This window comes from Ctenopharyngodon idella, chromosome 20, assembly GCF_019924925.1.
Source record: "Ctenopharyngodon idella isolate HZGC_01 chromosome 20, HZGC01, whole genome shotgun sequence".
NCBI lineage: Eukaryota > Metazoa > Chordata > Actinopteri > Cypriniformes > Xenocyprididae > Ctenopharyngodon > Ctenopharyngodon idella.
In genome coordinates, this window is record NC_067239.1 from 13,968,014 (window position 1) to 13,979,824 (window position 11,811).

The 11,811-nt window shown below is 36.3% G+C and overlaps 1 protein-coding gene across 1 annotated transcript; it reads right to left on the reverse strand.

The window, feature by feature from the left end:
• Positions 1–4,237: 4,237 nt before the first annotated feature.
• On the reverse strand, positions 4,238–8,766 carry snapc1a (small nuclear RNA activating complex, polypeptide 1a). Its single transcript, XM_051874636.1, has 11 exons — positions 8,637–8,766; positions 8,417–8,555; positions 6,966–7,125; positions 6,724–6,864; positions 6,528–6,629; positions 6,312–6,452; positions 6,120–6,167; positions 5,950–6,012; positions 4,788–4,920; positions 4,626–4,685; positions 4,238–4,475 (listed from the first exon to the last, which is right to left on the reverse strand). Exons 1-11 carry the CDS (start codon positions 8,644–8,646, stop codon positions 4,441–4,443), a joined length of 1,032 nt encoding a protein of 343 aa, XP_051730596.1. The 5' UTR covers positions 8,647–8,766; the 3' UTR covers positions 4,238–4,440.
• Between the last annotated feature and the right edge of the window lie 3,045 nt (positions 8,767–11,811).

Sequence of the window (11,811 nt, forward strand, 5' to 3'; positions counted from 1 at the left end):
CCCATTCCTCATCAGTCAAAGTGAAATTGCCTTCTCTTTCCCATTTATTTTTAATATATTGAATTGAATGATTTGAGTTGACTTTTTCTACTGGCCCAGCTTTTAAAATCAAATTTTTAGATAGTGAAACACCATAATTTTCAGGTACAGAAATTAAATAAAGTAATCAAATGTGAAATAAAAATGTATAGTCTTCACTGTATAAATTAAATACAGATTAATCCTTACCAAAGTTACAAAAGTTATTCAGTCAAGAGCAATGGGTGATTTTCTTTTTGTCTTTCGTTGTTAGATGAACATGAGCAAAGACAGCAGTTTATTAGGCTGCTGTCACTTTAAGAGCTGCACGTGTCCAACACGTTTTCTTTCTCAACTGTTTAGACTGACATAAGCGACTATAGCTGTTTCCATCCACCTATTTTAATGCGCATTTTGGGATATTGCATAAAATAATGTTAGATGGAAACGCCAAGATGCGCAACAATTCTAAAAATGCGCATATAAAACTTATGTGCTCAACTGAGTCAGATCATTTTTTATGCGATATGAAAACATGCATGTAAACTACGATGGAAACACTTTTACCAAATAAATACCTTGATGCGAATCAAAAAAGACGTGACACTGCGATGGAACGGCATAGCTGGACCAACCAGCGGACTGATCTTGGACTGAAATGCTGTTTAGGTCATTCTGTAATGCTTGAGGAAAGTCTGTCGTTAAAGTGGTTCAGTATAATTCCTTCCCAGAAGCGCTTCACATGACTGAGTTCACAAACACCATGCATCTGAATGCAAGATAACATGACACCGTTTATTGCGGTTCGTCTGCACGCTCTGAGGCGCAAGTAATTTATTATATGCGAAAATTATTATATACAGTGGCTTCTACTGCAGCAACCATTTTTCTTAGTGATATTTAGTGCCAGTTTATCAGGAAGTGAAGATGTTGTTCTCTTCGGCTCACTGGATGGAAACGCTGCTTTATTTGCAAATGTTTTATGTGATAGACTATTCCAAATTTGTGCACAAGTTAAATTTACAACTTTTGATGGAAGCATAGCTTATGTTTCACAAGAATACTCGCCTTTACGGTCATTTTGATATAATTATGTGTGAATTTGTTTATTCAAGTGCAAGATGACGTGAAAGTGACCTCAATTAGGTTATTCGCACCCTGTCTGAGAGGCAGCTTTCTGGGGCCTGTTTTTCATACGTTGCTAACTCAGTTAGCTGGATTTGATTGATGACGATTTGGCATTATCTTGGATTGTTCGGTTCTTCGACACTCATCCTGGACTTGCTGTCATAGCAACAGGTCCGTAAGCTTAAACCTGCTCGTAGGGCTGGGCGATATGGCCAAAAAGTCATATCTCGGTATTTTTTTGGCTAAACGGCGATATACGGTATATATCTCGGTATTTTCTAAATTTTTCTATTTGGATTTAGAAAAAAAAAATCTGTATTTACTTTTTAAAAATCTTAATTTAACATCCTGCCTAATGTTGTCCTACAAACATTAGTGTGTTTATATTAAAAGCTATTAATACAAATATAGTGAATGTAACCTTGTAGTCTGGCACACTAATAGGCCTGTATGTGCAAAAAAGAGAAAGTTACTTTACATTCTAACATTGTAACATTACAATCTAATAATAAAAATAATGCTTTTTTAAGCAGAAGTTGAATTCACTAGTCTAAAAATTAAAATAAAAAAAAAGCACAGACTAATTAGCTATAGATAGATAGATAGATAGATAGATAGACAGATAGATAGATAGTTACTGCTATCATAAAAATACACTTACTTGTAGGTTTAAAATTCTACATATGGCACATTTATTGTTCAACAACAAACATTTTATCAAAATGTATATTTTAGTCAGAATTATGGCGATCCCATTCTATTGAGCTCCGTCTGTTTGGCGCGAATGCGCTCGGCGGCGCTCGTTCACGGAAGTCTATGAAGTTTAGAGGAGAATGAGATTCTAGCAGAAGGCTCGTCCACTCCTGACAGCAAAATGGCACCGCATCAAAAAAGCATTAAACAGCGCAAAAAATCTGTCAGCACATGAATCTGTCAGAGCATCTGACGGGGCAAGCCGCTTTAAACGATAGGCCTACGTGTTAACTATATCTTAATTTTACGAGTTACTTTTAAAGCCCTTAATATTAAGCACGTCTCATGTTTAAGCCAAATTGTATTATGCATTTCCCCCGCAGCAGCACTCTGCGACGTCCACCGCTGTTTTTCAGATGCTCTTGTATAAAACTACTGTATATCGATATAAACGGTATCGCCTCATTCCGTATCGTATATTAAAAATATATATCGGTATATCGTACAAACTCGATATACCGCCCAGCCCTACCTCCTCGGGAGCAGGCTTATTTCATGTAAACAGGATTAGATTGCATCTTTTTAAGCGGAGGTGATGCTCAAAGTTTGTCCCAGCCACTGCTACTTTCCCACAAGAGTACCCTAATGTAAACCTGGGACAATAGGCTAATAATGATTTAAAAATAAATTTGCAAATAATATAATGTTGTGTAGTATATCATAATATAGACACAGCCAGTTTTACTCATTGAGAGATTCATTCGTGAGGGAATAATTACATAATAATTTTATTGGAGTCTTACACACATGATGTACAGATTGTCGTCTTTGTCGTGCGTGCATTGATTTGAACCGCGACAGCTATTATTGGAGTGGCTTGATGAAGCGCAGGAGATGCAGATAACTTGATCTTGACCCTTAAGAAACTTTAATTAATGCTGTCAAATCTGCTTCAAAGGTAAATTAGTTGCTAATTACAACATTGAAATAAAAAGTGCCTGTACAAATACTAGAAATCGTGAATATAGCCTAAATAATTGGGTAATCATGTATTAAAAAAAAAAAAAAGAAAGAAAAAGAAAAAAAAGTGCACATTCTATTATAACATTTATGTCATTCTTCTGTCATTTTATTCGCTTTGGCTGTTTCCTTATAAATGTCTAGAAATTCGTCAAGTTTTTCGTCAGGTGTCTTTTTTAAATATATGATGTCATTACGTTGCCGTCTTGACTCCAGCCAATCGCTGCATTGCTGATCGTGGTTTCGAGTATCGATAAATCTGCCCTTTTCAGGGAACATGAGAACGCGCAGTAATCTTAGACAACTTAATCCAGATATTTTAATCCAATCCGGAAATTCGTTTAAAGAACCAAATTAGCCAGAGTTCAGTTATCACGATTAGAAGATCTAGCAAATAATCCCAGATGTATTAAGCAAGGTACGAAGAACGGACCCCTATGTGCTTCAGATGTTTACACACATAGGCTAAAACTTCTTGAAAACATCATGTGATTACTGTGCCGCTTTCCTGTAATAATGTAGGGAACCAAAGGCAAGGAACTAGTGCATAAACAAAATAGCATTTAAAAAACGAGTTCAACCTTATAGTTAATGATTAAATAGGTTAATTTGGCTCATGAAACGCCTTATAATAATTTTGAATTTAATGATCAATTATTATCTTAAGAATAGGGAACGGAAAAGGAAAATGTGGACAAAACAACTGGAGAATCTGATTACATTGCTGTAATTAGCTCGTTTTAACACATCTCGAGGATATGTGTGAAGTTCTGATGACACTGGTAAAACTGCATCTCATGGGTTTAAATAGACTTGACGGAGCCCACAAAGAGCAGCACTACACCAAAACTGGATTCAGAGAGTGGTATGACAATGTGGAGTACACCAGACACAGAGGGATCTTTGTGGTCGGATGAAAAGGTTCCCCTAACTGAAGCTTTTCATTTACCCTGTGGGACTATCGTAGGTTACGTCACACTTGTGGCCACTGTGTAAAAGAGTGGTGTAAATGATGCATCAAGAAAAAAAAAAAAAGAAAAAAAAACACTGCAATGACGTTTTGAACATTTCTCCACTAGAGGGAGACTTCCGTTCTGTTCATGACAGCTGTTCATTTACTGGTGGCCTTAGTGTTTTTTTTGTTGTTGTTGTTGTTGTTGTTTTTTTTTAATTTAAAATGATCTGGCCAAAGCAACTTAACATCATGAAGAACATCAAGGCTTTCTGAAAATATATACGCTCACCTAAATTTGGTGAATTTCATTTTAACAAACACTTGTGCTTTCCCAATATGAACAATGCATACAGCTAAGCAAGAAAGCAGATGATTTGTAAACTGAATCATACCAGAAATGCAATAGGAGGATGGTAAGATCTCTTAATTATATATATTTTAGTTACTTTATTTTTTTTGTGCAAACCAAAACAAAAGAAATAAGATGCTCAAGTATTCATATTATGAAATAAAACACTGAATTACATAATGCAACTTCTCAAATTTATGTATAGATGCTTGGATGAAAAATGTGCGGTTTTGTGCAGTTTAATTGACATGACTTTGTCCAGTGCAATATGGTCATTTCACCACTTGAATCTTCTCCGGTCTTTGCGTTTCACTGAAAGAGAAAAGAAAAATAAATTTTATTATATATACACATTATATATATATATATATATATATATAGGTCATATATGCACAAGTTATATATAATATACAAGTAAAATGTATCCCAGTAAAATGTTCTGTTTATTGAAACTACACTTACATGCATTCTTGTCTTCCTCCATCACACTCAGAAGCCAATCCTGTGTTTGTTCTGGCTCCCCTTTTTCAGACAAAAGTGAAAATGAACTTCTGACCCAAAATTTAAACTACCATTGTTCTCAAAAAATGTTTTGTCTAAAAGAGTGCCTTAGCCAGTTCTGACCTGATTTGCCAAAGTTTTGATAGGTTCTGGTCTTGAGGGATGGGGGTCTCCTTTTACGACTAAACAGGGCTTGATCAGTTTCAGAGCCTGATGTTACCATCTTAACCTTTCTGTGACGCCTAGATTTTGTCCCCTTCAAACCATGTGCCAAAGCCATGTGAAGAAAAAAAAAAAAAAAAAAAAAAACATTTTAAAGTTAAAATAATTGTAAAAACGATCATTTCCCCATCCACGTCTTCACTCTGTCACACTTAAAGGGTTAGTTCACCCAAAAATGAAAATTCTGTCATTAATTACCCTCATGTCGTTCCACACCCGTAAGACCTTCAACAAGAATACTTTTTGTGCGCCAAAAAAACTAAATAATGACTATTCAACAATATCTAGTGATGGGTGATTTCAAAACACTGCTTCATAAAGCTTCGAAGCTTTACGAATGTTTTGTTTTAAATCAGTGGTTCGGAGCGTGTATCAAACTGCCGAAGTCACGCCCCCCAGTGGTCAACCATTGCCATTTCGAAACACTTATGACATAAAGAAGACTCGTTAACTGAAATCACATGACTTTGATACGCACTCCAAACCACTGATTTGAAACAAAACATTCGTAAAGCTTCATGAAGCAGTGTTTTGAAATCGCCCATCACTAGATATTGTTGAATAAAGTCGTATTTTGTTTTTTTTTGGCGCACAAAAAGTATTCTCTTTGCTTCATAACATTAAGGTTGAACCACTGTAGTCACATGAACTGTTTTGAAATATGTCTTTAGTAGCTTTAACTGTCTTGCTGGCAATGCAGGCCTCACTGAGCCATCGGATTTTATCAAAAATATCTCAATTTGTGTTCTGAAGATGAACGAAGGTCTTACAGGTGTGGAACGACATGAGGATGAGTAATTAATGACAGAATTTTCGTTTTGGGTGAACTAACCCTTTAACCTTGACAGCAGTATCGCTCTTGTGATTGATGACAGACGAGCATTGATGAGGACAAGGGCACACTACCTTGTTTCAAGTCCTGGTGTTTAAAAAGCGTGAGAAACAAAAACTCGTGACCTATTTAAACGGAGCAATGACATTAATGATGCAATGTTTTTTGAGTACTATCCTCAACTGAAGGAACAAGCAAAGCAGCATTTGTAGCAACAAGAAAATCTCAAACCTTTGGCAGATGACCATATGATTTGGACTTGATGGCAGCAAGCAGATCAGCTCTACTGGAGGACTGCAGAAACACAACGCTACAGGGTCTTTCATAAATTCAGACTCTTTTTTTTTCTATCCATATGAAAGGTCTTTACTATGGAAAGTTCTTAGTAGGGTTTAACTCGCCTCTGATTTCTGAGTGGTTTCCTTTTTAGAGTCTTTATCCTTTGCAGCCTGAGTACAAATATAATGATGCACACTAGTAAGACAGTTATATAAACGGAACTGAAGAAAGCTCTTATTCAAGAACAAAAAACATCAAGGACATTCAGAAATGAAAACTAGTCAATGCATAGTATTAGAAGTCCACCAACTCACTACGATTTTGTCCTGCCACTGTTGGTACTCAGAAGTACATTTCCGAAGTAAATCCGTCAGGTTAAGCAGCGTCACTCCAGATGATGCGGGCATTGACGATTTCTTCAATCTATCATAATGACCTTGCACGTTTGCAATTTCCTGCATATCAAAAAATACTTCATTAATTTAAAATTATTGGTATTACAATAAAAACACACTACACTAAATACTCACTCCTAGCATTTCAAAGGAAGCAAGTTCGGCCACTCTGTCCTTGCGGGCCCGAAACTCTTCATTCACATCATGTTGAACACGATCACTTGCTTCAAATGTCAGCTGTGAGTTAGTCACATTTGGGAAGTGTTCAGACACTGTTGGAAGATACACCCCTTTGACCCAAAACACAAAAGCAGTGGTAGAACCTGCTGACCTTCTTGGGCATGGCAGTGAAACAAAAGGCCCTAGCTGACAAAAGCCTTTTAAAGATGTAAACAACATCCAGATGCTGGCAACTTTTTGCCTGCGTGATAAGCTTCTGCACATTGTACCAGTCCTTCAAAGCAATCCTGATCTGAGTAAAACAGACACATAATCAACTATATATTTCTCATATTCAGAGAAAATTCACAGGTAATGCTGAATCGTCGGTCTTATAATTTAGACTTGGATTACCTTTTCCTTTGGCCAAACAAGCTGTGTATTGTAAAGGCCATAGATCATATACAGGCCCCCCACCCGAATTTGAAAGCTGTATGGGGGCAGAACGTAGCTGTGGGCTATGGTGAAAGTGAGCCGCGTGAAGGATCTGCTCTCGTGGTCGGAATGAGTCCCACTGATGGGAAAAAGACAGGAGAGTGACCAAAATGAAACAGTAAAAATGAAAGTCATTTATTCACTCTCATGTTTAAAAACTGTATTGTATCTCTTTTTCTTCCAAAATAAAAGACATTGTGCAGAATGTCCTGGCTGATTTTTTTTTTTTTGCATACAGTGAATGTGAATGGAAACACGAACTTTCAAGCTGCAGAAATGTGAAAAAAAAAAAAAAACCTATAAAAATAGACCATCTGTGACAATTTTCCAGGTTTTCTGATTTTGAAAACATTTATTCATTTGGGTTTCCAGTTTAATGTGCTTGCAAACATTAAAATATGGGTCATCAGTTCTGACCACTTACGATCAGTCATGAGACAAAAGAACCAATAACAACTGACTTCACTGACATCAAGAGTTCATTAATGAGTTAATTAACTAAAGCTTCATTAAAGGGATAGTTCACCCAAAAATGAAAATTCTGTCATCATTTACTCACCCTCAAGTTGTTCCAAACCTGTATAAATTTCTTTGTTCTGTTGAACACAAAGGAAGGTATTTTGAAGAAAGTTTATAACCAGGCTGCTTTGGGGCACCATTGACTTCCATAGTAGAAAAAAAAAAAAATACTATGGAAGTTAATGGTGCCCCAGAACTGTTCAGTTTACCACATTCTTCAAAATATCTTCGTTTGTGTTCAACAGAACAAAGAAATTTACAAAGGTTTGGAACAACCTGAGGGTGAGTAAACATTCTTTATAATATTATCTTCTTTTGTGTTCCACGGAAAAGTAAGTCATACAGATTTGGAATGATATTATTGCGAGTAAATATGACAATTTTCATTTTTGGGTGAAGTCGGTTTCTCACACACACTCGGGTTCTCTATGAAATGTAATTATTATGTGTTAAATTTTTCTTCCACAGACAAGAATAAGATGATGAGTGTTTGGAACATGAGTATGTATGAGTGAATGATCATTTTCATTTTGAGGTAAACTATTTATTTAAGTGTGGAAAACATCTTAAAACATCATAGTACCTGTACGGATGACCTTTTAGGATTCCATAGCAGTGAATAAATTAAAGGTGCCCTAGAATTGAAAATTTAATTTACCTTGGCATAGTTAAATAATAAGAGTTCTGTACATGGAAATGACATACAGTGAGCCTCAAAAACCATTGTTTGCACTCCTGATAAGCTGATATTTCTAAGCAAAAAAGTCCATTTAATTCTCTGTAAAACCACTTAACCATTAACGTTAAGCACAAAAAATGTCGTAGTGCAACGCTGTAAATGTGTGACTTACAAAAACACACTAGAAAAGTCCATCTCCCTCCAGATAGCAGAAAACTCCTCGTACCGAACCGTCTCGGTTTGCTGGAAGCGGCCCAGAAGCTCCTCACAGTCGCTTTTGAAAGGCGCCCAGTAGTACTCGCACGGTTTCTCTACCCAACCACACACATTCACATGAGAACAAAGCACTGATATCAGCAACCATATCTGAAACCATCTTTACAGTAACTTACTCCGCGCCATCACCTCACGTCCTCGAACTTTTCTGTTTACATTGCTCTATCACACTTTGAATTGTGATTAGGTGAGTGCACCTGTGTGTGCGCGCGTTGTTTTAACAACCGAGCAGGTGACGCTGTGGGCGCGTTCTGGCATATAGCTTGAATATGGCCAAAACCTGGAAAATAAATACAACTAAAATATAATCAAAATATATTCATATGAATACACGTTGCATTATACAATATACATTAGCAATATTTTATAATAATGTAGCCTATTGTTACACATAAGGTCACGTGACAGCACTGTAGCATACTGTATAAAACGTTTATTGCCTCATAATCAGGGTGCGAACTACGGGGGATCTAGAGGGAGCTCGGCTCCCCTTAATAAGACATGGGCTCCCCTGAAAACGTGATTTGTGAAATTTTGGGGGGGTCTCAAAAAATATTGACAATGTGTTATTTTGACGTGCAATGTGTAATGTGATCATTGTGGATTATTATGTGTAAAATTGCAAAAATATCATTCATTCATGCATGACGGCGATTTAAACCTAATTCACTTCAATAAAGAAAATATGCCATTCTTATCATGCGCATCAAGTTGTGGGGGCGCTGCGGTGCAAATTCCACTCATGTTTAGTACATGTTAACTCAAAGATTCGTAGAAAAAATATAAACATTGGAGTTTGTGGTCGATTCTATGTTAAGGTAATGCATGTTATTCTGTGTGGCTGGGTTGTTATAGGTCTGCGTGACTCTCGATGTCTAATTGAACGGAGGAATTATGGTATTCTTCTGTAGCCTGACGAAAACTTTAACCGTTGTTCATGTGAACTCAAATACAGCCTGATGCTTTGTTTATAAACTATTTGTGGGTGGCTGTTTGTTGTTTCACCTACCAATTTGTGTCGATAAAGTATAATAGGGTAAATCCTGAATAGTGATTTATACTATATAGTGCTTGCATAAAGCAAGTGGTGCATACACTTGTAGCTGTTATTTATTTTTGTAAGTCATTGTAAGCCCTCTTTTGAGGCACGCGCAAGCGCACGAAACAACCCCCCCGTTATAAACAAAACAAAACAAAAAAACAAGCGGGCTCCCCCGAAATCCACGGTATAGTTCGAACACTGCTCATAATGCATACTGTTCCACATTCTATTAAAAAACATAGTAGGCAGTGTACACTGCACAGTAAGCAGTACTCTATATTGTAGCTGAAGATGGCTTTCAAGTATGCTGTTGTGATTGTGGAATAATAAATATGTTCCCTAGTAATACCAGATATTTTGATCTTGTGGGGACATTTTTTGTACCCATTTGGAAAACCGCTTATAAATCATAATGAATTATGTTTTTGTTTTTCTAATGTAAAAATGCTGTGAGGGTTTTGTTTAGGGATAGGGTTGGTTCTCAACCATGTTCCTGTAGTCTCTACCAATCAGCTGATGACCTGAATCAGGTGTGTTTGGAGACATGCAGAATGTGCAGTGCTGGGGGGAGTTTCAAGTACGTGTTTGAGTAGGGGATAGAATGTACAGTTTGTACAGTATAAAAATCATTATGTCAATAGAAAGTGCTCAAAACATGGAAACCCAATGTGTGTGTGTGTGGTCCTGGTAAACCCTATGTTATGGGGACAAAATGTCCCCACAAAGATGACAATATCCGAAATCCTTGTCCTTGTGGGGGCCATTTTTTGGTGCCCATAAGGAAAACAGCTTATACATAATACTAATGTAATGTATGTTAATGTAAAAATGCAGAACATTATCTGTGATGGTTATACATTTAGTACAGTATAAAAACCATTACACCTATGGAGAGTTGCACATCATCCTCTACAGTGGACATTGGTGCATCATCCTATACATTGCCACCAAGTGGCAAGCCGATGTATGTGGAATTTTCTTTTCTCCAAACCAAGATGGCCGACGTCCAGTCAGAAATGCCAAATTGCTCCAGAATATCAATCCATTCCTTCTATCCTAGGACAAATTGTAACATTTAAGTAGTCATATCATTGTCTGATTTTAGATTGGGAGGGAATTCTGATTAATCATCTGTCCACTAAATTGGACATTATGCATCACTAGCTATATTTCAGCTACAATTCATACTATTACTGTGACTGTTGTTCTTGAAAATAATTTATCTGCAGTACCTTTTTGGCTGTAAATAAATGTATTTTTGTTATTAGAATGTAATCTGCAGTTACATCAAAAAAGTAGGCCTAATCTGATTACGTTATGTATGTTACTTGTAGGCCTGGTTTCACAGACTGGGTTTAGATTAAGCCAGGATTAGGCCTTGGTACAATTAGGACATTTAAGTAGATTTTATAAATATGCCTTAGTAAAAAAAACATTACTGGTGTGCATCTTGAGACAAAACAATGGCACTGACATATTTTAAGATATGTCAGTGCAAGTTGCTTTTAGTTATAACAGCTCAAACATGCATTTTAGTCTGAGACAAGGCTTAAGCCTTGTCTGTGAAACTGGGGTAATGCGTTACTCCCCAACACTCCTCATTTCAGATGAGATTGAAAACACCTGATCGCTAGTTTTTCCAGTCTGAAAACATCAATAGATCAATGTAGATTTCAGTCTGATTTTTTTTTTCCCAGAGAGGAGAGCTATGATAGGCAATATAACATAATCAGAATTATCAACTAATAAGGGTAAATCAACAAGTGTGAGCATTTTCTACATAGTCTGAGTTGGGTTTCTACAGAGTTGTACCTTTACTGGTTGCAGAGATCTTTGATGGAATCACATCCTCATGTTTTGATAGCAAAGACACGCAAAGTTCAGCTTGTATGAAGTTCTTCATCTACTGGTTGAACGTGAACAAACTAAATTGCATTTGCAATAATTGAAGCTGTAGTATATTTTTTGCAAATATTTTATAGTTTTCACATGGTTTTATATAATTGTATTAATTGGTTTGTTAAATACACACAGTATTGCTGTTATTACTGTATTATTTTTAATAGAGTATGTCTTCAGTTAAAACCAAAAACGCATACTGTCCACTCAAGTGGACATCTGAAAATCTCTTTGAAAAGTAAAAAAAAAAAAAAAAAAAAAAAAAGTAAGTTCAAATCTTGTTTTTCATGCCCTAAGAGCAATAAAAACACAGGGAGGTTGTCATAAAAATAAAAAACTGAGGTTGTCAT

Excerpts from the sequence above, each read along its gene's own strand:
- snapc1a (XM_051874636.1), bottom strand. Across the intron at positions 6,630-6,723 it reads TCACTGCCATGCCCAAGAAG|CTGACATTTGAAGCAAGTGA; the intron begins GTCAGCAGGTTC and ends ACTAACTCACAG. Across the intron at positions 4,921-5,949 it reads CATATGGTCATCTGCCAAAG|GGGACAAAATCTAGGCGTCA; the intron begins GTTTGAGATTTT and ends CATGGTTTGAAG.